The 27,697-nt window shown below is 39.1% G+C and overlaps 1 protein-coding gene across 1 annotated transcript; it reads left to right on the top strand.

Annotated features, from left to right (window-relative positions):
• Positions 1-1,041: 1,041 nt before the first annotated feature.
• On the top strand, positions 1,042-27,697 carry LOC110832964 (putative fatty acyl-CoA reductase CG5065). Its single transcript, XM_022070474.2, has 9 exons — positions 1,042-1,354; positions 18,322-18,535; positions 19,286-19,534; positions 20,447-20,592; positions 21,729-21,838; positions 22,776-22,968; positions 24,687-24,926; positions 25,592-25,849; positions 26,321-27,697. Exons 2-9 carry the CDS (start codon positions 18,326-18,328, stop codon positions 26,478-26,480), a joined length of 1,566 nt encoding a protein of 521 aa, XP_021926166.1. The 5' UTR covers positions 1,042-1,354; positions 18,322-18,325; the 3' UTR covers positions 26,481-27,697.

Raw genomic sequence — 27,697 nt, 5'->3', positions numbered from 1 at the left:
ATGTTTCTGTTCTACGGCTTAGATATGATAAAGCAGAATATATAAGAAAAGGTTTCGGAATGTCGTCAACAGGCATCTGTTGTACTTCTCTTCTAACTAAATTTTGTCGTAAAACATATATTTCATACTCTTCCAGACATTTCGGGATAGAGGGTTTCAGCCCTAAAGCCTCTACTTTAAATAAGGCCCTTATGATAAGAAAAACACATTCTAGCATTTGAAGAAAGTTTGACACACTGGACAGTTTATACCAAAAGGACCCTTGGTATTCACTTCAAAAACGGATGGGTCGGCTTAGATGCATTATGATTGTATTGAAAGAAAACAATCACGTACGGGTATAACCCTGAATAACTTCGTGGCCGTCCCTTTCCTTGCTGAGCTGAGTGACAGACAAAAATGACACCAGTCAGGAAGAACGGACCAATGCTTCTTCAGTTGCACACTAAGACAGCCTAACAGCCAGACTCCTCCTTATTATAACATTAAACTTCTAGTTCTTTCTCTCCCTCTCTATTTCAAACGTTTCACCGTTTTCACCTTCTTCTTTGCCACCCAGTTGTAATTATTCCACATACATTTTAAGACAAAACAGCGCACACCCATTACTTTCCTTGCTTTTCGTTACTTTGCTGGAGGCTAAAAGATCACTACAGAGGCGTAGGACTATATGAGTTAATAACATTAAAACTGATATTCGAAAAATGAAATTTAATTTGGTGGACGAAATTGCTCTCGCACTGAGTATGGTCCAACGATGGGAAATGGTCTTTAGTGTTGCACAAAAGCAGGGAATCTCTTGACCAACTGAGAAACTATAGCCTGTGGACGGAAGACTCTGTATCACGACGTTCTTTACACAGTTCGTCTGTCTTTCCAACTCTTCGCCATTCTCACTTGTTTTCTTCCCCTCCTTACACACACAACCAAGACTCTTACGTCGTAATGAATCCCATATACTCAACATACAAAAATGGTTTCCCTCCCCCTCCCACCCTGCTCACGCCGTGATTTGTCAGCACAGACTACTGGACAAGTCGATGGAATTGAGACACTGCTTATCTGACGGCCGCGCTGGTTAGGCACAGCACAAGGGTACATTCACTCCACGTGCATTGCAATCTCCTGCCGGAGTGCTGACTTCGCCGTTGCTGCCTTCAGCATCGACTTCCTTCGGAGGAATGCAAGACATCACAGTATAACAAGTGCTGAACAAAGCAACGTGCAGGCCGAGGGCTGTGTTGATACAATTTAGGTCACCGGGGCGAACATTTTGTTTTGTGGCGAGAGAAACACAACAGGGGCGATCGATCCATTTCCATCGGATCTGTGGCTAAAGCATCCAAATTCAAGGGTAAGTTTTACTGCAGTATAGTAAATCTCCTTATAAAGTAATCCCGGCAGACTTCTAAATATAAAATATCTAAAACACGTACTCTGTATTCATGATCGAAGTCACTATCCATGCATTGATGTACACTGCAGGGTTACTCAACTGTATGCATTTTCATCCTTCCCCTTTCTCTTTTGTTTTACCTCGTTTTCTGCTTTCATTATGGGACGATGCTACGACGCTACATCGCCTGAGCCATAAACATCGTCGCACATTAAAAAAGAGAGCTTTATTCCTTGTGGGCTAATCTTTACCTTGCTGTACTGATTCTAATAAGGAAAAGCTTCAGACTGCTAATTCGCGTGTTTATGTCTTCATTTCTGCTGCCAGTTAATGCTTATTTTATAGTTCAATGGTTATTTAACGACGCTTTCAGTAGCTAAGACTGATAGGATGGTGTAATCCTTATGTAATATCCAATGTCCATCACGCTTGGCTTTACTAGTGCGCCGTTCTTAGGATGTGGAACAAAACTGAAAATACGTTCTGAAAGTGGTGACTCTGATAACATGAAATGCAAACGAGGCAGTGGTGGCGCCTATGGTGGGGTGTGGCAATGTTTGCATTTGTCGGGAATATGGAGTCAGGTGGTCGGTTCTGTTTTGGCGCGTTTGGCAGGAAGATGGCTTCAGTCGCCGTGAAGATATTTTAATATTTAATTTACATTATAAAGAAATTTTCACTTTTTTACTTACGATTTGCAAAGGTTAATTGTATTACTGATAAAACACAAAAAGAGGCTTTTTTCCGTTATCTTTGACGGGTTATGCTACACCAGTTATCGAACAGTGAATGGAGAAGAATAGAGAAGGAAACGGTCGTGGCCTAATTTAAGGTAGCCCTACTATTCTGACATTTTCCTGGAGGGACTAAGGAAGACCGGTAAAAAACCTCAGGATATCCGGTCTACGGGCCGAGATTTGAGCCCGGGACCTCCCGAATACAGCCATTTAGAGTCGACATTGGCGATCTTATATTAATGATTGATTAGATCAAGAATTGTAGATACATTGACTCATTAATAAAGGTAGTCATACGTCATACGGCACATTAATTTCATAGATGGCAAGATGTTAATGATAAGTTAATTATGAAAATAAACTTAGCCTCAGAAATGCGTCAGACCTCGTCTATTTCATGATACTTTTAGTGCATGATATATTATACTTAATTTTATGTATTATCACAGCTGTATAAATCGGATACAAGGGCACCCAACTAAGTGATTCGATGTTTGCGTCACTGTTTTCACGAATGTCAACTTAAGCTAAAAACACTGTCGTAGCCTCAAACAAAATTACGGAAAAGTACTTTTGTGCCTTGGCGTGTAAATTCTATGTTCTAAGTCAACAGAATATATAACCTGCGTAATCGGTTAAAATTTGAATCGGAATTTTGATCATAGCTTATCAATAAATCGTTTTACATCCTCCATCTAATGTCAAGATTAACTATGCGTGGAGCTATACTTCCGAGGTCGTCCAATCAGTAGTCTAGTCATGTCTGCATTTAATTGCGTTTTATCTCAGTCCATCTTTATGTAAACATTTGGCAGCAGTAGTTAAAGTTGTTCCATTATCAGAGCCTCAAAACTAAACTACAGCGCTTGTCTCTTTTTAGGAGATTCGTGGATCGAATCCAGAGATCAGTTCTCCATAATTCTAGTCCACAGTTTCTCACCCACAGCAGCCATATTAGGCATACTTGCTTTTGGATGATTAATGACTAATAAATTGGCAAGGATGTGGAAGGAAGTGGTCGTGACCCAATTTAAGAATGCCACGAAAAATATTAGTAAGGAGAGCTGGTCTCCTGGCCGAGATTTAAAGCCAGAATCTCAAGGATACGATTCATAATTTCTAATCAACCGGTGGCGACGTTCAGTTGTTACGTAATTATTTTCCGATCGTTTGTTACCTTAGTTATTAGATCCTAACAACCTTCTCAGCTCTTTGTTCACAAACACCCACAATGTTCGCAGTTTTTAAATTTGTACGTTAATTATAACTTTAGTTTTTCCGTAATCCGATGTTGACGAAAATCCAGGAATGTCAAAAGATCTCTGGACATAAATCTGACATTTCATCCATTAGCGTGTACTCCATGCACTATGTACTGCATCCGACTGTGTTATCACACATACGCGACAGACCAAAAGAAAGATCTTGCGTGTCGCAGTTGCATAACCTGCCCTACGTGCTTGGCACGTAACAAGGAGCCGATAAACATACCCTTGTCCAATATCAGATTACATACGCAGTTATATCACGGCAATTCAGTAGGCGCATATTGCTTTCTTCAGCTACTATTTCCCAACCTTTTCCAAGCCCCAACACATTATCTACAAAACAGCCCGCCGAATCGCGTAGCGTATTATGTGTGAGTATGGCCGATTTGCTCTGTGACTACCGAACGGCTCTACTGCAGATGCAAATGTTATAAAAACAGCGTCGAAAGTTGGGATGGTGATAAACTGCAAAGTACGAAGTGCGATCGGAAAGTTTCAAGACTGTGTCAATAGAGGGCGAACCGGATGTAGTACGAGCTTCTGCCGCTAGCGGGTGCGGCCTACATTCATAGTGAATCAGTGTTCCGGCTGGCATCATCGAATTAGCATTTGTTTCTTAGTTACGGGCGTTTTGGTAGTGCATTACACCGACCCTCCTGCGATTTCGGAATGGCGTGTGCATCAAATTTTGCCAAAGACTCGCCAAAACGGCTACGGAAACCTATGAAATGCTAAAGCAGGCATTTGGGGAATCCGCAATGGGTCGTGCACAAACTTTTGTGTGGCATTCACGTTTTAAAAATGGCCGAACCTCTGTCGATGATGACGAGCGTTCTGGACGACCATCTTCGAGCACAACGCCCGAAAATGTTACGAAGATTCGGCAGGTCATTCACGAAGATCGACGTCGTACCATCAACGACTTGTGCGACATTGTTGGGATAGGCTATGGGACCTGTCAGCTGATTCTAAAGGAAGAACTCCACATGCGACGCATCGCAGCCAAGTTTGTGCCAAGGCTCCTGTCTGAGGACCAGAAGCAGAATTGACTTCTCGTTTGTCAGGAGCTCAAAGATCTTGCCGGATCGCCGGATTTAGCTCCGTGTGACTTCTTCCTCTTCCCAAAGATGAAAATTCAGCTAAAGGGAAGGAGATTTGAGACTATAGAAGAGATTCAGGCAGAATCGCAGATGGTGCTTGACAGGCTGACAAAGAAAGATTTCCAGGGATGCTTCCAGGCTTGGCAGCGGCGCTGGGATCGTTGTGTTCACTCCCAGGGGAACTACTTCGAGGGTGATGGATGAATTTAATACCTGAGATAAGTGTACGTTTTTTTTTAAATAATAGGCGCAGTCTGGAAACTTTCCGATCGCACCTCATATGTAGAAGAATTGTCCGCACGAGACCGAGGAAAGCCAATAAGAACCTCTGCCAGCAAAAGCAATCTCTGGTCTGGCCCGGTATCCCGGGATCTCCCGATCAAGAAAGCACAGGGAGAACCACTCGACCTAGTGGTATAGGCTGTTTATGTACGTACGTATGTTGCTGTGTTCATATTCTTCAAATAGCTTTTAAGCCTTCCGGACGACGGACTACAATACAATCTTCTTGGCTGACCAACCGTCAGAAAATGGAGTTCGGAAAGTGACTCCATTCGCGAGTTCACATCTGATGATACTGAAATCCAAGAAGCTAAGATGTACCACAGATGTAGTTCGAATGAAGTAGTAAGAACTGCACACAGAAAACACCTTACAGTCTGAAAAAAAATCCTGCTACGAGATTTTTAATTTTCCTGTTTGGATGAGACCGACAAGTAACCTTCTAATCGGATTTGAGACTATCACAGCGGTGAGTCCGAAGATGGCTGTCTTCTGGGTTGTAGCGCCGTATAGTCTGGCAAAGGCTGCCAACATTTCAGAGGTCCTTGGTGCCACCATCATGAGGGCGATAATGGAGACAAGAAGCTCCCCTGAATCGTCGGTAAACTTCTACCAGACTACACGGCGCTACAGCTCAGAAGACAGCCATCTTCCAAACTAGTCAGTGCGAGAATTATGAAAACAGCTCTGTTATCTCTCCCTGTTAGCAAATGAAGGTAAACTACGTGTGAAGAACTGATCAACGACCTTCAGGCTGAGATCACTGCTCTACAGAATACACCTATCCCTCGACTTACGAACTTGCGATTTGAGAATGTTCGCTACAACGAACCATGTCAATTTGTGTACATTTTTCAAATTTATGAACATATTTTTGCTAAAAACGAAGAACCTACCGTCGTCAGAGGGCAGAGAGTCCGCTTCGTAACAAACACAGAGGAATGCAGTTATTTATTCTATGTTTATGTGTATTATAATGTTTATACTGTACGTGCAGTGACTGCTACACAATGTAAATATTGGATTTAACACTTTGATCGTGCTTTACAGGGTTAAATAGGTAACAATAACTACCATAAAAGTAATACTGTTCTCACTGTATAGTATTCAAACATAGAATATGTGCTACATTTTTTGGATGCCTTTTCTGGGATCCGGTAACTAGTCAGAATGTACACTGAAATTAATGGGAATTTCATTTTCGATTTGCTCATTTTCACCTTGCGAACAGTTTTCACCAAACGGAAACGCTCGTAAATCGAGAGATGGTTGTATTCAAATTCGTGGTTCTCAAAATATAGTCCGCGGGATGGTTAGAATTTTCAGTACCTTATATATTATAACAAGAATGTAGAATCCAAGAATTCCAACATGAGAGTTCTGCATGAAGCATCACATAATCTCACCGCTGTCTCTGAAAGAGCAATTTCAAATTTCCCGTTAATTGAAGCTTGTTAATTGATTATGTTCTTTTATGACGCAGAAGCGATACACAGTTCACCGAGATAAGACGTTCATTAATGGTCATTAGATAAAGATTTAGAAGGAAGCAGCCGTGACCTCTTTCAAAGAACTATCTGGGTATTTGAGTGCAGACAATGAAGTACACCACGAATATCACTGACATACAATAAAACCGAGTGTCCCTCATACAAATTTAGCAGCCTGTGTGGCCAGAATTCTTTATGGCAGTATATTCTTGCTGGTTTATTAGACTATTTTCTGGCAGTGGTGTTGCGATACTACACTCAAAAATTTGTATGCAGTATTCTTTGTGCGTTAAAATAAATATGTCGAAAAGACAAATATCTTATATTGTGACTGATAACTTTACGCTGTAGTATAGCATTTAAGTCTTCCATTTTTTCATTTGTACTTCTACAAGTAAATACAAATTAATAACTACGGGCGTAAATTAATTATCAACTGGCACAGATTATCAATTAATACTGATTCGCCCTATCTGAAAGATGTCAGACACATCTCAGGTTCTTGAAATGTCATCAAATTTAAAATTTTAATGCAGATGTTTTATCTATCCGCACACCTGATTTCGTATGTCAAAGCACAAGGACCATCTGTAATTGCGGATCACATAAAAGTTGATGAAGAATTAGTAAATACATTTTCACAGAATGTTTTGCTAACACAAAGATTCCTCTGAAGTAGGTCATGGCCACAATTCATTGTTATTCAATCGAGAGACTGCTAACGGCCCATTGTTGCAGATGTCACATGTTTTCGTTTGCGTACATGTGTGTGTTTATGGTAGAACCATATCCGTGCAGTTTTGCACTCATGGTTAACGACATTGAACTACTGAAATTATACGGTACAGAAAATTATGAGCAAAGTGCTCTGTATTCCATTATAAACGAGAAATTCTGTTTAGGAAAGAGGGAAGTTGTCATAGTAAGTTGCTGAATTGTAATGGATTTGTCTCAGCTGGTCAAGAAATATCCCATCTTTATGAAACCCGAAATTACTGTGTTCACAAGAGACCGCCACCGTCTCCATCGTGAGCCAGACGGATTCCGTCCACCTCCTCACGCCCTGTTTCTTATAGTTCCACCTCGATATTATTTTCCCATGTAAGTAGAGGGCTACTTCTAGACCAATATTACATTCTGAGGTAAATTAGGAACAAGTGACTACAGCAGGGCGAGGGTCTGTCGCAGCACCGGGACAGTTCCCCAAGCTTCTGATTGCACAACATGGCGCATGTTCGTGAATGACGTATTTTAATGTATCTATCCCCCTGTACAGCACCGACTGTTATGTGATCATACACAAAGGTGCAATGGTGCAATGGTGGGATGGACGTGCATCTGTGTTACAGGCTGCTTGTGTCCATTCAGCTGGTAGAACGGCTCTCCTGATAGACCTAATGGATTACACGCCCTACTAACCCTCAACACAGCTTTGGTACTGTCGGTTGACAGAAATAGTACCTGCATCTGGAAGTCAAAGTAAAAGTTTGTTTGTTCCCCGGATCTCCTATAGCAAATTGATTGTATGGAAACTTATCACTGTATATGGAATTAGAATTTAAAAATTTGACGCTATATAGCATGAGCTGCTGAAAGCTTCATTAAAAAAAAGTATAAATAAATAAATTCAAGACTCATGTGTGACAATTACGCAACCCTCCTTTCCTCTTACGCGTTTGGTATTTGTAACGAGTCATGGCAGCAAACCAAAGAAACAAATAAAAACACATTGCACTACACTAAAGGAAGAAATGGGAATCCCACATGTTTTGTAAAAAGTGCTAATGAATATTTTAAATGTGAACTGTCACAAGTGTGACATCATCGGAGCGAACTCACGCCATTACGTGGCGATCACGATTTTGTTAATTAAACAGTGGGTTGGCTATTCGTAAATTTCTTTGATACACAGAGCCAATACAATGTGCTTTTTCATGAATAATGTAATACACGTGTTACAGTCCGTCATATTTTGTTTAGTTAAGCAGCACTGATATTAACGGGCTACTTCATGTGCAAGTTCGTGTCTCTCTCTCTCTCTCTCTCTCTGCGGGAGCAATGGTGTACTGAGGATAATATTTACACTTCAAATACATGAAGTAGAACGAGAGAGTAGGAAGAAATGCAAGATATCGAGCTCCATAATTTATATTCCTCACCAAAAAGTAGGGTACCAAACCAAAGAGAATGGAGTAAATGGTCATCAGGGCGATGAATCGCCCTTATGACGGAGGCAGTATGACCTCTGAAACGTCGGTTAACATCGACCATACTACACGGCGCAACAACCCAGAAGACAGAAATCTTAATACTCACCGCTGTGAAAACCTCAAATCATACATGTAATATGGTTCTTATTCCCAGGTCTCGGAGCAAAGTTTTGGGACAGTTAGCCAAGGTAATTTTGATACAAACTGAAGACACTCAGGTCGGAAACCTATCAAAATGAAGTGAAACAGAAACCTCTGCAATGTTCAGCAAAACTGACATAAGGGCACAGAAAAAGGAATACACTTGAAATACACCTCAACTAAATGTAGGCTTTGACGACTTCACGGCTATAAGTACGAAGATGGTCATCTTCTGGGAGACAGGGCGCCAGAAGACAACCGTCTTCAACTACATGGTTTGCACTGTTGTGTTTGTGCCAAAATGTCGCCGTGTACAAAATATATTTTATGTGTGTACATATGTATATTGTAGACAGTTACCTAAAGTTTTTAACAAGCAAATTATTCATTCATAATTATCACTGTTCTCAAGATTGAAAACAATGTTGATGGCCAGCATAAACATTATCATACTTTTAAAACACATATTTCAGTCTCACCGTAAGAAACGTGTCTCAAGCGGCAGACACAACAATATATATAGGAAGCAAATGAAGACCTCGTAATGTACAAGATGTTCCTTAAACTGAGATCTGACTACGTAACTTTGTTTCTGGACTTCCAGTTTGATGTTTCTAATTCTTTCCATGCTGAATACCTTCTTTAAAAGTGTATTCATTTGCACATTTCCATGGAAACTTAAAATTTTCACACGTCAAAAACTGTATCGACACTAAGAATTTCAAACAAGTAGCAAATTACAAGCTCTCGCTTTTGGCGTGGTACATTTTAAAAATCCTAAGGGTTAATACTCGCAAGCAGTAATACTAGAAACTAACTACCTCCATGGATCAGAGTTCTTCTTGAGAATGTAACAGTACGCTCAACTACTGAAGAAATTTTCCGCGTTTTATGGAATCTGATGGTTCATTTCCGTCTTCACAAAAGTAGATATATCACCACATATATCACACGCAAAATTACAATTATTCATTAATTTTGTGCGGCTGTCATGTTGTTTCTCTACACTTTATTCATACACTATCTAGAAACATTTACACATCTCTCCCCGCATCGATCAGAACATAAGATTCCAAGATTCAGAACACAATACACATAGTGTTGTTTCCACAGTCGCTGTGCTTGTATTCAAAAGTTGTAAGGCAATTTTTCTGACGTAAATACGTCAATACGGAAGGGTCATTCGGTAAAACAGCTTTAGGAAAATGTGTAAGATCCATACCAACAACGGTCAGCTTTTATATGAACTCCTGCGTGCATAACAATGCTTTACTCCTTTACCTGAGAAACTAATTGTTATGTCATCTGTTTCTTCATCATTGATGTGTTTCATTACTGCCGTCAACAATCCGCTTTCGTTATAGCGGAAAGAGCTGAGCTGTGAATCGCTTGTAGAAGAAGTGCGTCGTGGAGTAGATAATATTTTGCTGGTAAAAACGTTTTAGAATATCACAATTACTTATCTTATATAAGAGTTATTAAGCAATTTGTGAAACTGCCTTCCACTTTTTTTTATTATTGATTCAATTGGTCATTGCCGGTGGACATCGTGGTCTCTTACAATTGAACAAAGTTTGAGGTAAGTGATTCCTATTTATTATTATTGTTCATCACATTTAATGGTTTTTGACGTAAATACGTCTATACGGAAGGGTCATTCGGCAAAAACAGCGTTGGTTACGAATATGTGTAAGATCCAGCGCCGAGTCACCTTTAAATGTTCATTCATATGTAAAATGATCAGTACATAAAGACCTTTAAGAATCTGTAATGAATTTTATTGTAATTATAATTATTTATACATTTATTGTAATTTTAATGAACCAATGTGTACAATTTTCAATGCATCTGGCGCGTTAAGCGCCTGTCTCTTGAAAACCGTAAGAGATGGATCCGGACATATTGCGTACGAAATACGTATTACCTCTTGAGCTTTCCATATCTGTTTTCAGATTTTACATATGAAAAATGGTTTAGGTTCCACAAACATTTATTTATACAAATAAAGGCGCATCGCACTTCACGCTACTGCGTTTGTGTCTTGCGTCATACTATTTAGAGATAACAAGATGGATGACATTGAAACTAATAGAGTCCGTAAAGCAGAATATATGAGACAGTACAGAAAACGTAAAAAATAGAAGTATTAAATAATGAACCTTAAGTTCCCCCCAAAATACCAAAAACTAATGCTGATCGTATGAGGGATAGATAATCAAGCAATGTCTTAATCAAACTATTTACTCAATTGTAAAGCATGTATAAACGGAATATTTAGAATAAAGCTAAATAAACCTCATTTCATTGTATTTATTACCTAAATATAATTTAAAAGCAAAGACGTATTTACGTCAGATTCTCCGGAACCGTCGTTCTACTGTCAATTTCTTACTGGCATGAGATCATGCTATATTAATTGAATCTGTATATGTACAAACGTACGAAACTCGCTAATAGCGTATCGAAACATGACTTGTGTTTCCTAAACTAAAGAAGAAAAGCACACATCTGCATTTACATAAGTATTCGATCTGAACAAAAATCAAGGACTTCAAACTATGTACATGGGTAGGTCGTCCTTTGCAAATTACTGCAAATAAATATTAAATACCAGCTTTACTATCCTATGCTGTATCCATAACTAACTAACTAACTAGATGGCTTATAGTTTTGATGTTGCAGCATTTGTCATACACGGCTTTTTCAGTACAATGCAGCTCGCTTGACTGCAGCGAGGTGTGGGTGGAGGCACTGCAGAGCATCCTCGAGTTTACTGACCGTCGCGGTCCAGTATTTATAGTATCTACCGCGGTCCTTGTTGTAACACGTTCTTGCGTAACAATGACATCGGACCACATCAGTGCTAGACTGTTGCAACACACTTCGGACGATAGTGCGACAATGACCTATAACACTTCCGAGAAAAGAAAAATCAAAGTCTTCTCTCTTAGTTTCGTGGTTCGGTGGTACTCAATGAGATAAAACGCATCGTTAGCCAGGGAGCCACTAGCTGTTGGGGTTGCAGCCTGTGTGAGCACGCACGCACGCACGCACACATGCGAAGTTAAAACTAACCGATTTAACGAATAAAGTTTTTCCGGCTCAATTAAGAACAATGCTGCTAATAAGTGGCGCGTAGTAAGTTCGGTGAATACAGAAAAAATGAGGTTTAAAAGTGCACAGACATGTTTAATATTTGCAGACTTACAATCGGCAGGAATCCAGATCGAATACCAGCAGGGGACCGGCTATCCTGATTGAATTGCGAATCTCGCTTCAGTCACAAGATATTATCCCATCTTAAAATAGGCCACAATTATTTCATCATATATTATTCTACATTATAACCTCATTAGTTAGTACAGAATCATAAAATAACAAAATACTCTAACAACTAATCGAAGTTTGGAGAGTTAATTCATGTAGAACACGGTTCCTTCCACCAACATTTCTGCCAGTTTCAAATTCATAATTATCGTACCATCCCTCGTTTGCGACTCTTAACCTCAGACATTTATATGCATTAGGGCACTAAATAACATAAGGAAAAGAGGCAGCTTCACGCTTTGGTAACACCTCCAGTAACAAAGGAAGGCACGCAGGACTTGGAGTAGTTTGCGAGGTAAAATTTGCGGCAGAAGTACAGACGAAGAAACAAACTTCCTACTGATCTGTTAGTGATACAGAACAGAGTGATCAGTAGCAGACATCTACAATGTGACAGGTTATACATAAGCTAATATAATCCTCGCAATAATTACGTCAGCTATCATTTGTTCATCAGTGATTACACCACAGAGAAAGTTGTGTCAATTGGCTTGACTAGCGATGGGCGACTGTGGAAGGAAACGGATCAGACGCTTACTGTCTGCGCCGTTCAACTGTGATCTCGTACTCCAACTGCGCCTTCGATTCATGCGTCTTCCTATGAACGCGGTTTTTCGGTTCGCTCTGCGCACAATCTCATTCATTCTAGAAAGAGATGGACGCTGCTGAGTTTAATTCAACCGCAGACTGGCCTCACCCTCCTCCCAACCCTCTACAAACTGCTTCAAAATCCAGAATATCGTCATCCTCACCGCCATGAAAACCTAAAATCTCCTATATAAGCTATCCGATTCCTAACCCTCCTCATTTCAGCCCTGACGATGGAAGCATTATGTTTACCTGAAACGTTGGTACACAGCCAAAAGACAACCCAGAAGACCACAATCTACATTTACGTAGCTGTAAAAACCTAAAATCCTACATGGACAGGGCTGAGCATTTTTTAAAAATATTCGTGAGTTTATTCAGTCTCTCCTGATTGAGTCTGCACCTAGGAAGAGGCCACCTCCGCCTCCTTCCTTACTAACTAACCCTCCAAGACCATCTTCCCATTTCATTCGACGATAACAATTTACGAAGCTGAATAACGTTCTCCCTTCAGCATGTTCTTTCCTCAGAGTAAGAGAACATTTCACAGCCACTGAATGGGCAAGGATTTATAAGGAGGCGTGCATGGCCTTTTTGATTACAGGTTCTTTTGGAGAGACTGAAGAAAATGAAGAACTTCATTTAAGAATGCTGGTAACCCGCAGATTTGAACCGGGTACTTACCAAATACAAGCTTAGAGCGTTACCGTTACTTTAATTTGCTCGAGTCATCCAGTGTTGGTTCAGTTTTCATCTTTAAAGTTCATCAAGAACACGTAGTAACTTGACAAAATTTCATCAAGATCCGTTTATCCCGAAACTTGGACATCGACACTGTGCCAGTCCCTCACGCAGTGGCGTTGTTTGAACCGTTGTTTCTGATCTAACAGATATTTACTGAAATGTGCGCTGAACCATACGCAATTCATGTGCGCGTTTGTTTAGAACTTTGGGAAAAAGTACATTTCATTCTATTCACTTACCAGCCAGGATCAAATTCGATCAACAAATTGTAGACGCGACATGAGTTTGTTCCGAACGATCGGGCTTTGCGCATTACACAATTACTGCCAGTTTATTTAGTCCTTGGTTATTTAACGAACCTTATTCAACTAAATAAGATTTATATCATTTATGGTTATTTAACAAAACAATTGGAAAATTCACATTACATAACGAGGATGCCATGGAATGGAATGTAGGAAACAAAAATGCTTATAGAGTTTTTATGAGAAAGGAACTTACTAGAAATCTGTGAGTTATTTCGTGTTCTTGATAAACTTCAAAGGACATCCAGAGCAAGATAATGTAGCTGTAATGCTCTAAACTCGTACCTGGGAAGATGATGGTACTGCCATAGAGTACGCATGTTTGTATTAATATGTACTGCTTGGATTGTTTGTTAGTTTAATATAAAATTGGATTTGACTTTAGTCTGTTGAAAATCATTTTATGTTGGCCTTTCGCACGTGGCAGATAGCCACTGCTTACAGCTCTCGGAAACAAGAACGCTTGTAACATATAAATCAGGTGTTGTTATTTCGAGAGTAAACACATCCGTAGCGTAGAAACACGAATTTAGCCAGAAATCTGCTATCATCATGTAACATTAAAAGAAAACGCTCGCTTCGTACAAAAAAGGCTAACATAGCAGAACAAGCCAACAAAGCGGAAATGAGTTCACCTTACACGCATTCGCAGAATCAGAGACGTTACTTTATTTCCTGATCTGGTCACATGACTCTTTCACCGTCTTTAGCTGGAGGGCTGGCGATCACCGGGATGTAAATCGAATACTGCGACAGGGTTGATCCGGTGGGTATTTAACGACTCAGTATCGAATGCAGAGATTGTATAACGTCAGAATAGATCAGATGATGACCAATGAGATAATCGGAAATAATGTGTCCTCAAACACTTGAGGTCAACCAGTCTGCTTAGTATTCTTAAGGTTACGGGTAGGAATCTCGGCCTGGATATCGGTTATCCTGACTGAGGAATTCCGTCGTTTTCCTCAATTCTTCAAAGCGAATGCCGGGATAGTACGACCGATTCCATCAAAACGCAGTTGAAAGACGTCGTTAAATAAGACAGCCAGTTTATTTTAAGGCACAATAACTCCTAGTATCCAGAAAGAAAAGCGTTCTTTGACAGCGAAAGTGAATGTACCATTAATTTAACATAGTCTAAATAATTAGTCATGGCGGTGTGTAGCAATAAATACTACCACGAAACGGAAGTTAAATACACGGTACACTAACATGTGTGTATTTAGGCCCAATAAAATTCAACGATAAATTATTTATTTCGTATATTCATCCCACTGTCCCCTTTTACTTATTCCTTTCGTACATTTAACATCATCCCTCCATTCTCTAGATTTCTCATCTCTGTTACGTCAACGTCTACAGTGGAAGAAAAAGGCGATGCGGTTGACAGATAAATACTGGCAACAAATAATGCGTGTGGACACATATTCAAACCCTGTCAGACAATGTCATGAATGGCAAAAAGGTAATATGAGATTAGAAAGCTGGTTGAAGGAAAGAGAGAGAGATGATTCCGAATAGAAAGTATACATTTGGCATAGTCAGCAGGAAAAGGGCAGTAACAGAGTAACGATAATCATCAGAGATGGGTGTAATGATACAGAAGGACAACATGTATTTTAGGTTACGTCAGAAAAGATTGCATTAGTATATTACAAAGACATAAAACTTAAACGGGGAAGAGAAAAGCATATCGAATTCTGCTCTAGAAATTACAGAAATGGATTAATATGAAAGAATGCGGGAGTCTGGAAAGGAAGGGGGATTAAAAGGGGACTGGAAAAGGGAACACGCCCCTGTGTATGTGACACGAGATGAGTAGCAATTTATGAGTAAGGTTTATGCACGGGAACTAACATACAAGGAAATAATAAATCGTACAAATACATTTAAGAGAAGATTTAGATACAGATATACATAAATGTAAAAAAGTCGAGAAAATTGCAATAGATTATAATACTAAGCTCTTATTAAAAGTAAAACCAGTTCGAAAAGTGTATTCCATCCCAGAATACACATAATATCCTCAAGCCTTTTTCGATAGCTCCCACTTTGACCACCAGATCGCAGTTCCTCTCCGTCTACCTCACGACTTTCCTCCGCCATTATTTTGTCATCACCTCTCGTAGACATTCATAAGTGCGATTTTGAGATGCGAAACAGGACAACCTCCACATCAAATTTCATCCAAATCCGTCCAGTGGTTCTCGGGTTGAATCGACTATACAGACGGGTGGATGGACAAAGGCCAACCCGTAATGAGTTCTCGCTATGTAATTCGTGGAAAGAAATGACTACACGGTAAAACAAGGTGTTAAACGGTGATCTGCTTCATAGTAACTTCCATATATAAACAAACTCTAGACAAATTAACTAAATTTTAAATAGACTTTACTAATAAAATACGCAAACAGTACAAGGGGCGAAAGGGATTTTAGAAAGAACAGAGTATATACACAAGGCTTGGCGTCATGTAAATGTGGCGTAAAGTGTTTGGCCTACACATGAATCAGTCATTTGCAAAGCCACACTAGTTTACTTTTCAAAGAATTTAGTTATTGCCACCATGACAATAACAAGGGGTATTTGCTTGGCCTTTGGATTTAACGAGAGAGAAGTAGTCCAGGACGCTGGAGAACAATGTTTAAGTGCAGCTTAATAATCTGTACTAGTCAAAAAATATTGTTAAGTTGCTTAAACCAACTTGATTCAGCTGACTCAGACAGGGCGATGTAGTGATGTGCTCTTTCGAACAGCAACTCAATCTAGACCGTACTCGGAGATGTTTAAGATATCTTCTCATCTGTGCCCAGATCTCCAAAGTTATTTTATTAGACTATGGAAAACATCCAAAAAACTTTTTATTTAAATAACTCACCATCGTCACAAACTTTTAAATTATTCATATTAAATTTTACAAGCATTTCATATCTCCCCAGTGCCTGCTATATGTTCCACCCTCCCGTTATTACATCCCTCTTTGATCCAAATATTCTCGTCGACTTTTAAAAAAATATAAATGAACGACTTTATTTTGTATACTCCAGAGGTCAGGCTAATTATGGACATGAAACACTGATGACAAGACTTTTGTATCTTATTTAAATTCTACAGCACGACAAAACAAAATGAGGACAACAAAATACTCACTACGCTGAAAGCATGCCAGCTACACCCAACACCAGACGAGTTTACTTATTTGTTCGTGACGAAAATGTCTGAGATGTTGGAGACTTAAGAAACGTTAACTCAGCTTTTGCTTCCAGCAAACACAATGTTGAAACAGGAAACAAACTGTCCGAGACGTGTCCGTACGTACTTTACGATGCGTCCACAAAATGGCCAGATGTCTGGTTAATGTGTTTCAAGAATAAAGCACATATTTATTATTTCATCTGTCATTGAATTTCGGTTAACCTCGTCTATTCACGTTTTGCCAAAGGCTAAGGCAATACTTATCGTATGAATAATTATAATTATTCATACGATTAACTATTCACTTATCTAGTTAATCAGTTAATTCACTATCTAATTACCTACGTAACTAACTCCTCAACATATAGCTAAGTGAATAACTAAATAATAAATTAACTAGCCCATTACAAACTAATTAAATATCTAAGTAACCAATTAAAGAGCTATCTAACTAATTCACTATGCAACTGATGTCTTGACCAGATAACTAATTAACTACCTACCTAACTTACAAAACGCTGTAAGTTTGCAAATATCCTGTTACGCAACTAATTATTTGACTCACTGTTCAATATGACACTCGAAAATTAAATAACAAATGAAGAAATTATCTGTTGTTATGGAATTCAAAGTTTCATCACCATAAAAGCCTACCAGTGGACCCTATTCCTATCTTTCGGTATAATGTGTTGATTCAAACATAAGTTCCAACCAACTGAAGAGACAAACTGGAATATCGACACGTAAATAGAAGAATTAACGTTGGAATGAAAACATCTAGAGTAGAGATCACACGTGAGACTTCGATGTGAACAGAAGGATAATATTAAAATTTATTTCAGAGAAATAACTTTCAGTGTAAATTATGAATGAAATTTGTTCTCATCCACCAACCTATTGTTAGAGCAATGAAATGAAGGAATATGAAATGGGTAAAACATGTAGCACACATGATTAATACTAGAAATGCATGTAACATTTTGGTTGGCATGCTTTAAAGAAACAACCTGCTTGGGAAACCTACGTGTATTTGGGAGAAGACTATTAAAGCAGACCTTAGAGAAATTTATTGTAATTATAGTGAACTAGATACTAGTTCCGGACAAGATCCGATGACGGGCTTTGCTGGACACGTTCTACTGAGCTTTCGAATTTCATAAAAGCAAAGAATGTCTTGATCAGAGAAGTAAGTAGGCCTATAAACTTTCAAGAAGAGACGATGTATAAAATATCTAGATACAGACTAAAATATCAAGCATTTTTTACCGTGGTACTGGTTTAAGATGGCTGTCTTCTATGTTGTAGCGCCCTACAGTTTATCTACTCATTTCCCTGATGGAGGCAGCAAGTGTCTCTGAAACATCTGTAAACTTCTACCTGACTACACGGCGCTACAACTCAGAAGAGAGGCATCTTCAGGCCCGCCGCCATGAAAATCCCAAATCCTATTTAATCGACACAAATCGATATAAATTACTGACTTCGCGAATTCATTCCTGACACCTACACGGCGATTAGTGACAGTCACGTTCTTGCAGGAGAATGGCGGACTCGAGCGGCAACATCAGCCCGATAGCGGAGTGGTTCAAGGGTCGAAGCCTACTGGTGACTGGGGCCTCCGGATTCATGGGTAAGGTGCTGGTGGAGAAGTTGCTGCGGTCCTGCCCAGACATCGCCACCATCTACCTGCTGATGAGACCCAAGAGGGGCAACGACGTGCGCACGCGACTGGAGGAACTTCTCAATGCCACGGTGAGACGTTCATGCAAAAGGTGGCTAAGCACCGCGCCATAAATTCACAGTCACGGAGGTAAAACTCCAAGCACTTTATCGAGAAAGCTGAAGTAGCAATAGCACTCTCTAGACCTATCTCGGGGGTACCCGGTTCGAATGTAGTCCGGGTTACCGGCTGTTCTGACAGAATTCTAGTTTTCTTCTGTCCCTCCGAGAGAAACAGAGGAAAGTTCCTTAAATTAAGAAAAAACGACTCCTTTAAAATCCTTATCTACTTACCATTTATGATCATTTCTATCTCATTTCGCTCTTTTGTATGGTTGTAATACAAGTACAGATTATCAGTTATGTCGTAAGTTCTACTGTTAAAAACGTAGTTAAATAAACTAAGACTCGGTCACTTTGGCACTGGAAGGAAGTGAATGATTAGTTGCGTACTCTGTCAGTCTTTCACCGGTGACGTAACCTCCAGTGCCCACTGTATAAACAGTGCCGATGTGAGTTTGGTGACGAAGAGAAATATCCTTACCCCAAAGAATAATTGAGCCCTAGTAGCTCAGAGGCTAGCTGCCTTCGTATCTTCCTTTCTTCAGAACATCAAAACTTAAAAGCACATTACTGTAGGGCCTCTCACTGACCGAAGGTGATGACTGAATATAAATCTCGCAGACGAATGAAGATTTATCCAGAGCGAACCCGATTTTACACCGACCTGTGTTAAGAAAATTACATTCGAAATGGTACGTATGATTTCTAAATATTTTGCAGATTTTTGACTGGCTGCGGAAGGAACGCCCAGAGGCTTTGAAAAAATTGGTGCCGGTGTGTGGGGACATATCGCTCAATGAGTTGGGGCTCAGTCAAGCCGACCAGAAAATCTTAACCGAAAGCGTGTCTGTCGTCTTCCATTCTGCGGCCACAGTCAAGTTTGACGATGCCCTCAAAGTGTCTGTCGGTATGAATATTGTGGGCACAAAGCGCATTGTACAGTTGTGCCACAAGATGGTGAAACTAGAGGTAAGTTCTGCAAGGTTCTGCTGTAGACTATCCACCTCTCCGTTTTGGACCGGAGTTAACCGTACAAAGAAAAATATCTAATGAGATTCTGAGTGTGAAGTTGACTGTCTTTTGAAATGTTGCGACACATCTGATAGATGGAGTCAGCAAGGACCTCTGAAACATCGGCACTTCTATCAGACTAGACGGTGCAACGTTCCAGAAAACAAACATCTTCAAATGTATTTTGTCTTCGGCGTCTCGATAGAATTTTTCAGAAATTAGTAGTCTGTGGACTTTGGTTCATCTTATATGAAACTGAGTGAAGATCATCTCCTGCGATAAGCCCGATTAGTTCAGTGAGTTATGTGGCTGCCTACAGCTACGACCGGGGTTCGATTTCTCTTGAGGGAGAAACATTTCATTTTGCCACTTTATCCTTGCCATTCTATATTTATATTTCACTTGCATTATACATAAATTACATATTTGTTGACAATAATTCAATCCTTGCTATGAAGTGAAAAGTAAATTAAATTTGAGTCGAGTCCATATATACACCTGGCTGTTACAGAGTGCAGGCCATTTCGTATCAGCACTTTCATTTTACACTCTGAACAAGTATTTTTCACGTCAACTTCTGTGATTCTCCTTTCTAACATTAATTTTCAGTTTGCGATTTCCTTACCTTATTTTCCCATTTGCACCTAACTTTGTTTAAATTCATACGTACTTATGCCTTCTGATTTTAGTACGCATTTATTACGCGCACATTCTTCTAACAAATGCATTTTGCTTTCCTTTAGCAACAATCAAATAATTAATGAACTGTTTTATAATGTAGCGGAGTAAGGTACCTCACTGATTATGTACAAAGGCATTTAACTACTTACTTATCTAGTCGGTTGAAGCTAAGGAGTGGTATTGTTCCAGGCTCTTGTCCACGTGTCGACGGCATATAGTAACTGCGACAGACAGGACGTAAGCGAGTTGGTGTACCCGCCCCCAGCAGACCCGGAGAAGATAATCCATTGCGTTGACTGGATGGAAGACGAACTTCTGGAAACCATCACACCCAAGTAAGTCCTCTCAGTCTATTAATTATTCTAAAACAGATACACTTAAAGGGCCGAGCTGGTACTGATAAAATGCTGATAACAGAAAATTTAATAACCTGGTGTTGGCAACCAGTCAGAAATTTTGTGAAAGCGGGAATGTAAAGTTGAGTTGGCACCGGTCCCATACACCGGTCGAAAATCTCATGAGAAATTTCTTTCCCCGAGACTCGAACCGGCGCGTATTCCGTATCACCGGTCCAAAGCATGATGCCTCAGACCGCGCGGGACCATTCCTCTTTGGTACATTCTAATATCATATCATCTACGCCTGGGGGTCTCAAGTGGTCTCTTTCTTTCAGGTTGCTAGACTAACGCTGTGTTCACCGAACAGCTTCTCACTGCGTGTTGTGTCTCCTGCCCAAATCCTCCTCCTCACTCCACAATAATGCCTTAAAGTAGACCACGACCGCTTTCTCTCAATCTTTCTTATTATACACCACAATCATCTTATCCTCTCATTCTATGATACATTAACTTCAGTACAAGATGAAGTGTCTTAAAGTGATCGTATAATACATTTCATCCATAATGGAAATTAACCTTGAGAGAAAACTGTGGACTCATGTTTATGAATCAAATCAACCAAACACTCTGAAATAATCCCTCAGTTTCACATTATAATCCAACGTCTAACTTCAACCTCGCGCAGCGTTTTACAAAGCAAGAAGCAGGGGATGGAAACACAGAAACCCAAAAATGAACTTGCTGAGAATATATTTTTTGACGACGGCAACGTGATTCCTGGCATGGGCAGAGTTATTCTCTTTCCCACAAAGTCCAACCTGCCTCCGGGGCCTCCCCATTTCCCTTCCAATGGTTATCGGAAGTTCTCTCCTCGAGGTTAAGCGCCCGGAGTGTGAAGCTGACCGCTCACTTTTCCAACGTCTATGTATATGAATAATTACGATAACTGATTTGGGGTCCATGAACCGAAGGCCGCATAGAGTGGTTATGAAATTTGTCTGGATAGACTAAGGAAGACTACGATAAACCTCGATCAAAAAGAGCCGATAACCCTTCCGATATTCGATCCGCGTATCTCCAGAATAGGAGTCTTAATCGTTACTGCCTGACCAACAATGTTCATATGTTCGCAGATTAATTGGGAACCGTCCCAACACGTACACTTTCACCAAGGCCTTGGCCGAGCAGGTACTAATGGAGCAAAGTGGCAATCTACCAGTTGCAATCGTTAGACCATCTATTGGTGAGTACCGCAATTGTTTATTTGTGTTGCGGGAATAATGCTTAAAAAATAAATGTGTTCTCATCTATTACACATCTATTGCTACACTGCATACTCAAATAATTTCACTAAATGTTCACTATACTGAATATGTTTCATGTAAAAGTTGTGGTCTTACAGCACATAATTTTATGCCATTTACCACTTTCTTCTGTGGCAAAATTTTTTTGAGAAAACTGACACAGTTATTTATGAGTTTTGCGTAAATTAGGTATTATGTTGAAACAAAATCTTTCCAAAGAGTTTTCATGACAAATTTTTGACATTTTTGACCCTGAATACCTTATTTAATCAAAATACAATCAATAATTTTATAGTTTAAGTATTTTGATATATATGACCTCACAACTTTTCATTCAGTTTATAATATTAATGTAAAGAATGCATGGAAATTTGGGATAAAAATAAGATATAAGTTCATATTAAACATTGTTTTGAAAAGGAAAATGTCACATTTCTGACTAAACTCTCTCTCATGCTTGTTATACCCACCATCTCTAAGTACAAACCTTTTTCTGCCTGTTCACAAGGTATGTTGTAACAGATCAATATTTCAATTCTGAAAAGTTAAGATATTTAGCAAGTTACAAAGAGGATAAACAATAGGAATAAAAGAAACTATGAAACGAACTTCCTTCAACCAGTAACTGTTAAAACATAATCAATATTTTAGTTAGTAAATTGGAGGCCATTCAATAAATAATTAAAGTAAAGATAAAAGTACTTAATAAATATACTACTTATAGACCTAGTGATTTTAAATAAATCTTCATAATATTGATATAAACTTTATACATCTGTACAAATCAGAAACAAAAACTATTTCAATATAACCACTGTAATAAATGCTCCCGTCATCCATTCTAAAGTATGGTGATTCGATGCTCTGTTTTAAAAGTAACTGCTGCATGGAAGGAGCCCATTCCTGGTTGGGTGGACAATCTGAATGGTCCTACAGGACTCCTAGCTGGAGCAGGGAAAGGCATCCTCAGGACTATCCTCTGTTATCGTGATATGGTTGCTGACTTGGTTCCCGTAGATGTCGCTATCAACTTGCTCATATCTGTGGCGTGGCACACAGCTACAGCCAGGTGACGTCACTCTTACGTCTTTACACTTCACACACAAGATGCCACCAGACATAGCACTTACCCATAAAGATGATTGGTCTGTTGATTAGTCAGATATCAGACAACTAAAACTGAAGAAATGTATTCCAGTATTTGCCTGGAGAGACTGAGAAAAACCACGAACCTCAGCCAATACAGCAAAGTGCTAACTGCTCAGTATTCAAAATCTTATTTTGTATGTTATAAAGTGCATGAATTTGCCATTTTTAACAGATATATTAAAATGGTAATTTATTTCATTCAATTGGCACGGTGAATTCTTCTTGTTAGTCATTAAAGTATATGACCCTAAGGGAAAAAAACTGTTTGGCTCCTAAATGTTTTAGTTGGCTGCATGGCCAAAGAAGAATTTAGCGAAGTTTAAATATTCACTCTAATATTTTCCCAAGTCCATCTGACATCCACATTTTCAACTAAGTCTTCCAGATTTTAACCTGATATTGTTCTTTGTGTTACACATCAAACATTTGTTTAACTCATTTACTTATTGAAAGTCTCCCCTAGCTTTTGCAACAATCTAAAGAGGCTGATGAATTTATTTTTCTAACCCCATCATTGTTATTTATTTCAGGTAAACTTGTTTAAAAAAATATCAGTCTGAAAAAACAGTCTCTTTCTTCATTTGCATGGCAGTCCGCTAACAAAATTTGCTTGTATTATATAGGGAATCAATTGAATATACAATCTAGTTTCTCATAAAACTGTGCTTCATCTTATCACACATATAAAGATACACTAATATTCTTTTCAATAAAGTCTTCTCAGGCAAGAAGCCATGTCAGTTGTGGACAAAAGCCCGGTGATTTTCAGATCATCTATGCCTCCATCATCCCCTGATGCTGGAGGTGGACTCTGGAACATCAAACTTTTGTTCACAACTGACACGGTTTGTTGTTTGAGAACATTTTATTGAAAATTTCTGTCTTCTGGGTTGTTGCGCTGTGTAGTCTGGTCGATGTTAACCAACGTTTCAGAGGTCACACTGCCTCCGCCATCAGGGTGATTCTTAGTATGAAGATTTCTGTCTTCTGGGTTGTTGCGCTGTGTAGTCTGGTCGATGTTTACCAACGTTTCAGAGGTCATACTGCCTCCGTCATCAGGGTGATGATTGGTAAACATCGACCAGACTACACAGCGCAACAACCCAGAAGACAGAAATCTTCATACTCACCGCTGTGAAAACCTCAAATCTTACAACATTTTATTGAGTTTAGCTGCTATAAAAGTTTCAAGTCTTATCACTTTATAAAAAGTTGTACTTGAATGGTATTTGCATTATATACTACATTAGGTATAGTACAGTGGTAAAGTAAACCTGTCCTGGTATACACCATGCAGACACTTGGGGGAAGAGGTGGTACAGCTCCTACTCATTCTTAGCACTAGACAGGGGTGAGTGAGTGGTCAGTGCCATGCCTTGGTAGCACTTTACCTCTGGGATAGGACCCCAGTACCCATTACATAGGAGGTTGGGTGGCCCTCAGAGTTGGTCTGGACGCAGAGAAGAAAACTCCTCTGCCCGTCGGCGATCGAACCCCAGTCATCCAGTCTGTAGTCAGTCATAATACTAGCTGAGCTACCTTGCCTCCCAGTACAACGGCATGATTTCTAATACAAAACTAACTTACATAACTTTGGTTACATAATGTTAATCTGATAACTCAGCTTTACTGGTGCAGGCCCAACAACATCCTTGTGTACAACTGCACATCTGGAAATCTGAATCCTATCAGATGGGGAGATATAGAGGACATTGGACATGAACATATTGTTAAAAATCCATTCAGTGATGTTCTATGGTACCCAGGAGGAAGTTTCAAGAGCAGTCGGGTTGTAAACAATATTTGTGTCATGGTTTTGCACGTGATCCCAGCCTACGTCTTTGACATCTTTGCACGTTTATCTGGCAAGAAGCCCATGTAAGTAAACTTCATCTGTCTGAATATGAAAATATTGGCTTTCGGGTACAAGTCACTTCAAATATTGAGTATTAATCAACATTTCAGTAAGCAATGCAGTTACCATCTTCAGGTTTTAATTTTATTTGAGACACTGATTTTTGTGTACTGATCACCACAGCACCTTACATTTAGTGGCTTTTGATAGGGGTAGTCCCCAAGCCCCTAAAGATGAAATAAGAATCCTACAATGCAATTTTCAGTTTTGAGTAAACATGAGAAATTCTGATAGAAAAAATTATTGAAAATCATGAGGAAAATCATCTGATACCTTATTCAAGACACTGATCTACTATACTGGAATGTTCCATCTCTGGTTAGTATGCAGAAAGATCTACAATTCATCTCAGCCATTACCATTAATCTTGAAAATAACCAACAAGAAGATGGAGAACTCATGATACCTATTTTCCATTTCACAACTCTGAATTATATTTCGTTAGTGTAGATCCTACATAGGAAGATCATATGGCCAACATGTTGGTATTATTGATGGCACAGAATGAAGAAGTATAAAGTTCAGGGGGTCACAAATGAAATGTAGTTCATACCAAGTTCAGACAATTGACAATATTCAATATAATTGGTATGTAAAATCTAGGACCCTTGCCTCTTTTCTGCCACAGTATGGTCCGAGTACAGAAGAAGCTACAACAAGCAGCTAAATGCCTTGAGTTCTTCACAACACACGAGTTTAAATTTACCAACGATAATGTGACACGGCTCATGACACATCTACATCCTCTAGACCGCAAAATCTTCAACTTCAATGTTTTGGAGATTGACTGGAAACCCTACCTAGGACAGTATGTACTTGGAACACGCAGGTTCATCCTCAAGGAAGACCCCAGCACATTTCCTGCAGCTCGCAGCCATTTGCGCAAGTAAGAAAAAGACAATGACTAGTTTATTACATAGCTAAAATATTATTATATTAAAAGAAAAATTAATTTATACAGTAAGAATGCAAATAGACTGATGTGTGAGTTCCTAGATGTGGGACTCAATTTGCAAAGAACCCCATTTGAAGAACATTTTTTGAACACCTGATAAACCACTAGTACCAATAAAATCCATTCTCTTTACTTTTATGGTTGTCAGAATTGTTTGACACAACTGGTTAACAACATTTTGAAAAACAGTCTCTGTTGAGACTATGATAAAACAGTTTAGTCATGTGAGGAAGATTCACAATTTTTGGATAAATTATAAATGAATGAATACCATAATAGGACAAATAACTTATATTAACCAAGATTAAATTATTATCTTAAATAGAAATAATTATTGAGTCTCATACATTTTGGCTTTGACATAATGTGTATTGATATGCATTACTTTTACTTTTGTGGCAGAATGTACTGGGTACATCGCTTCAGCCAGTTTCTGACAGTGATGGTTGTGTGGAGGCTCATTATGCTCCGGTCTGAGACGGCACGTCAACTATGGTTTACAATTTTAAATCTTGTCTTTCAAATGACCAAATATGTATCTCGTCTGACCCAGATGGAGTGATGTTTGTTACCTTGCATACAAGTCGGAGAGACGTGAGGTTCTAATGTAGCCTTACAAATGAAATTTCTAGTAATATCAGAGTTCCTCTCCAATGTCTGTCATGCCCTAATGGAATGACCAGATGAAAAGAGTAGATGGAATACATAAAAAAGAAAATCAGGCAAAGCATTCATGTTAACCATGTTAGTCTGACAACATAAATTAAAAATCTTGTTTTACTTTCATGTTTCAGTGGTAGTCTATGGACTGGAACACAGTATAAGCGATCAGACTGGTGACTGTGGTGACCATATGCTTCAACTAGCTGACTTGAGTTGGCTAATGATGTATTTAGCTGATCAATTCTGCTGTGTACCAGTGCATGGAGTACCACTGAACCACAAAAGTAAGTTAAGTAAGTAAAAATTTCATAACATAGCTATCACAGTAAACATGAATGCTCTGTCCTCTGGAATAGATGATCCTGTGAAGAAGAAAATGTTTTAAAAGATGGGCAGGGTTAAGGATCAAGTGTCATAATGAGACAGCTGATGAAAATGTAACCTTTTCCATGCTGGGTTTCAGCTTACTTTCCTTAGGTTATAAGGAAAGATAAGTTTCTAGAATTATTTCATCCATATGTCTGTGCTCATAGTTAACTTTCAGACCAGCTGATGAATTTTCATGAAACTTGGTATGAACATATTACCACTAGGGTCCATCTCACCTTTATACTTACTAATTTCCTAGCATAAATAATACTAACATGGCTGCCATATTAACACCTGAGGTGGGAGCAATACCAATAGAACTTAAAGTAAGATATTAAAATTTTGTGTGGTAAAACAGCTCTGAAGTCCTAAAACTATTGTTTACATAACTTGTTGAATCTAAAACAATATGGCAACTAAAATATATAAAATTATGCATACAAACAAAACTGTTTACACTTTGAAAAACACTTAGTGCCAAACGTGTTTCGACCTCAAGAGGTCATCATCAGCGAGGTCAAAACGTGTTTGGCACTAAGTGCTTTTCAAAGGGTAAACAGTTTTGTTTGTATGCATGATGTTATATATTTTAGATAAATATTCAACACTGCACGGTATGCAAGGTTTTAAGAATATGGCAACTGTGTGAGTCTAAATTTAGGTTTTGTATGATGGTAAGACTAATAAACTACTGGAGCAAGGCATGTGAAGCTTTGTGAGATGAATAATAAACATATGCATACCTAA

The sequence above is a fragment of the Zootermopsis nevadensis genome, unplaced genomic scaffold (genome assembly GCF_977971745.1).
Source record: "Zootermopsis nevadensis isolate Lab colony 2312 unplaced genomic scaffold, Znev_1.0 Znev_ptg000018l, whole genome shotgun sequence".
Taxonomy (NCBI): domain Eukaryota; kingdom Metazoa; phylum Arthropoda; class Insecta; order Blattodea; family Termopsidae; genus Zootermopsis; species Zootermopsis nevadensis.
The sequence above is the reverse complement of the archived record's forward strand: the minus strand, read 5'-3'. Positions and strand labels throughout refer to the sequence as shown.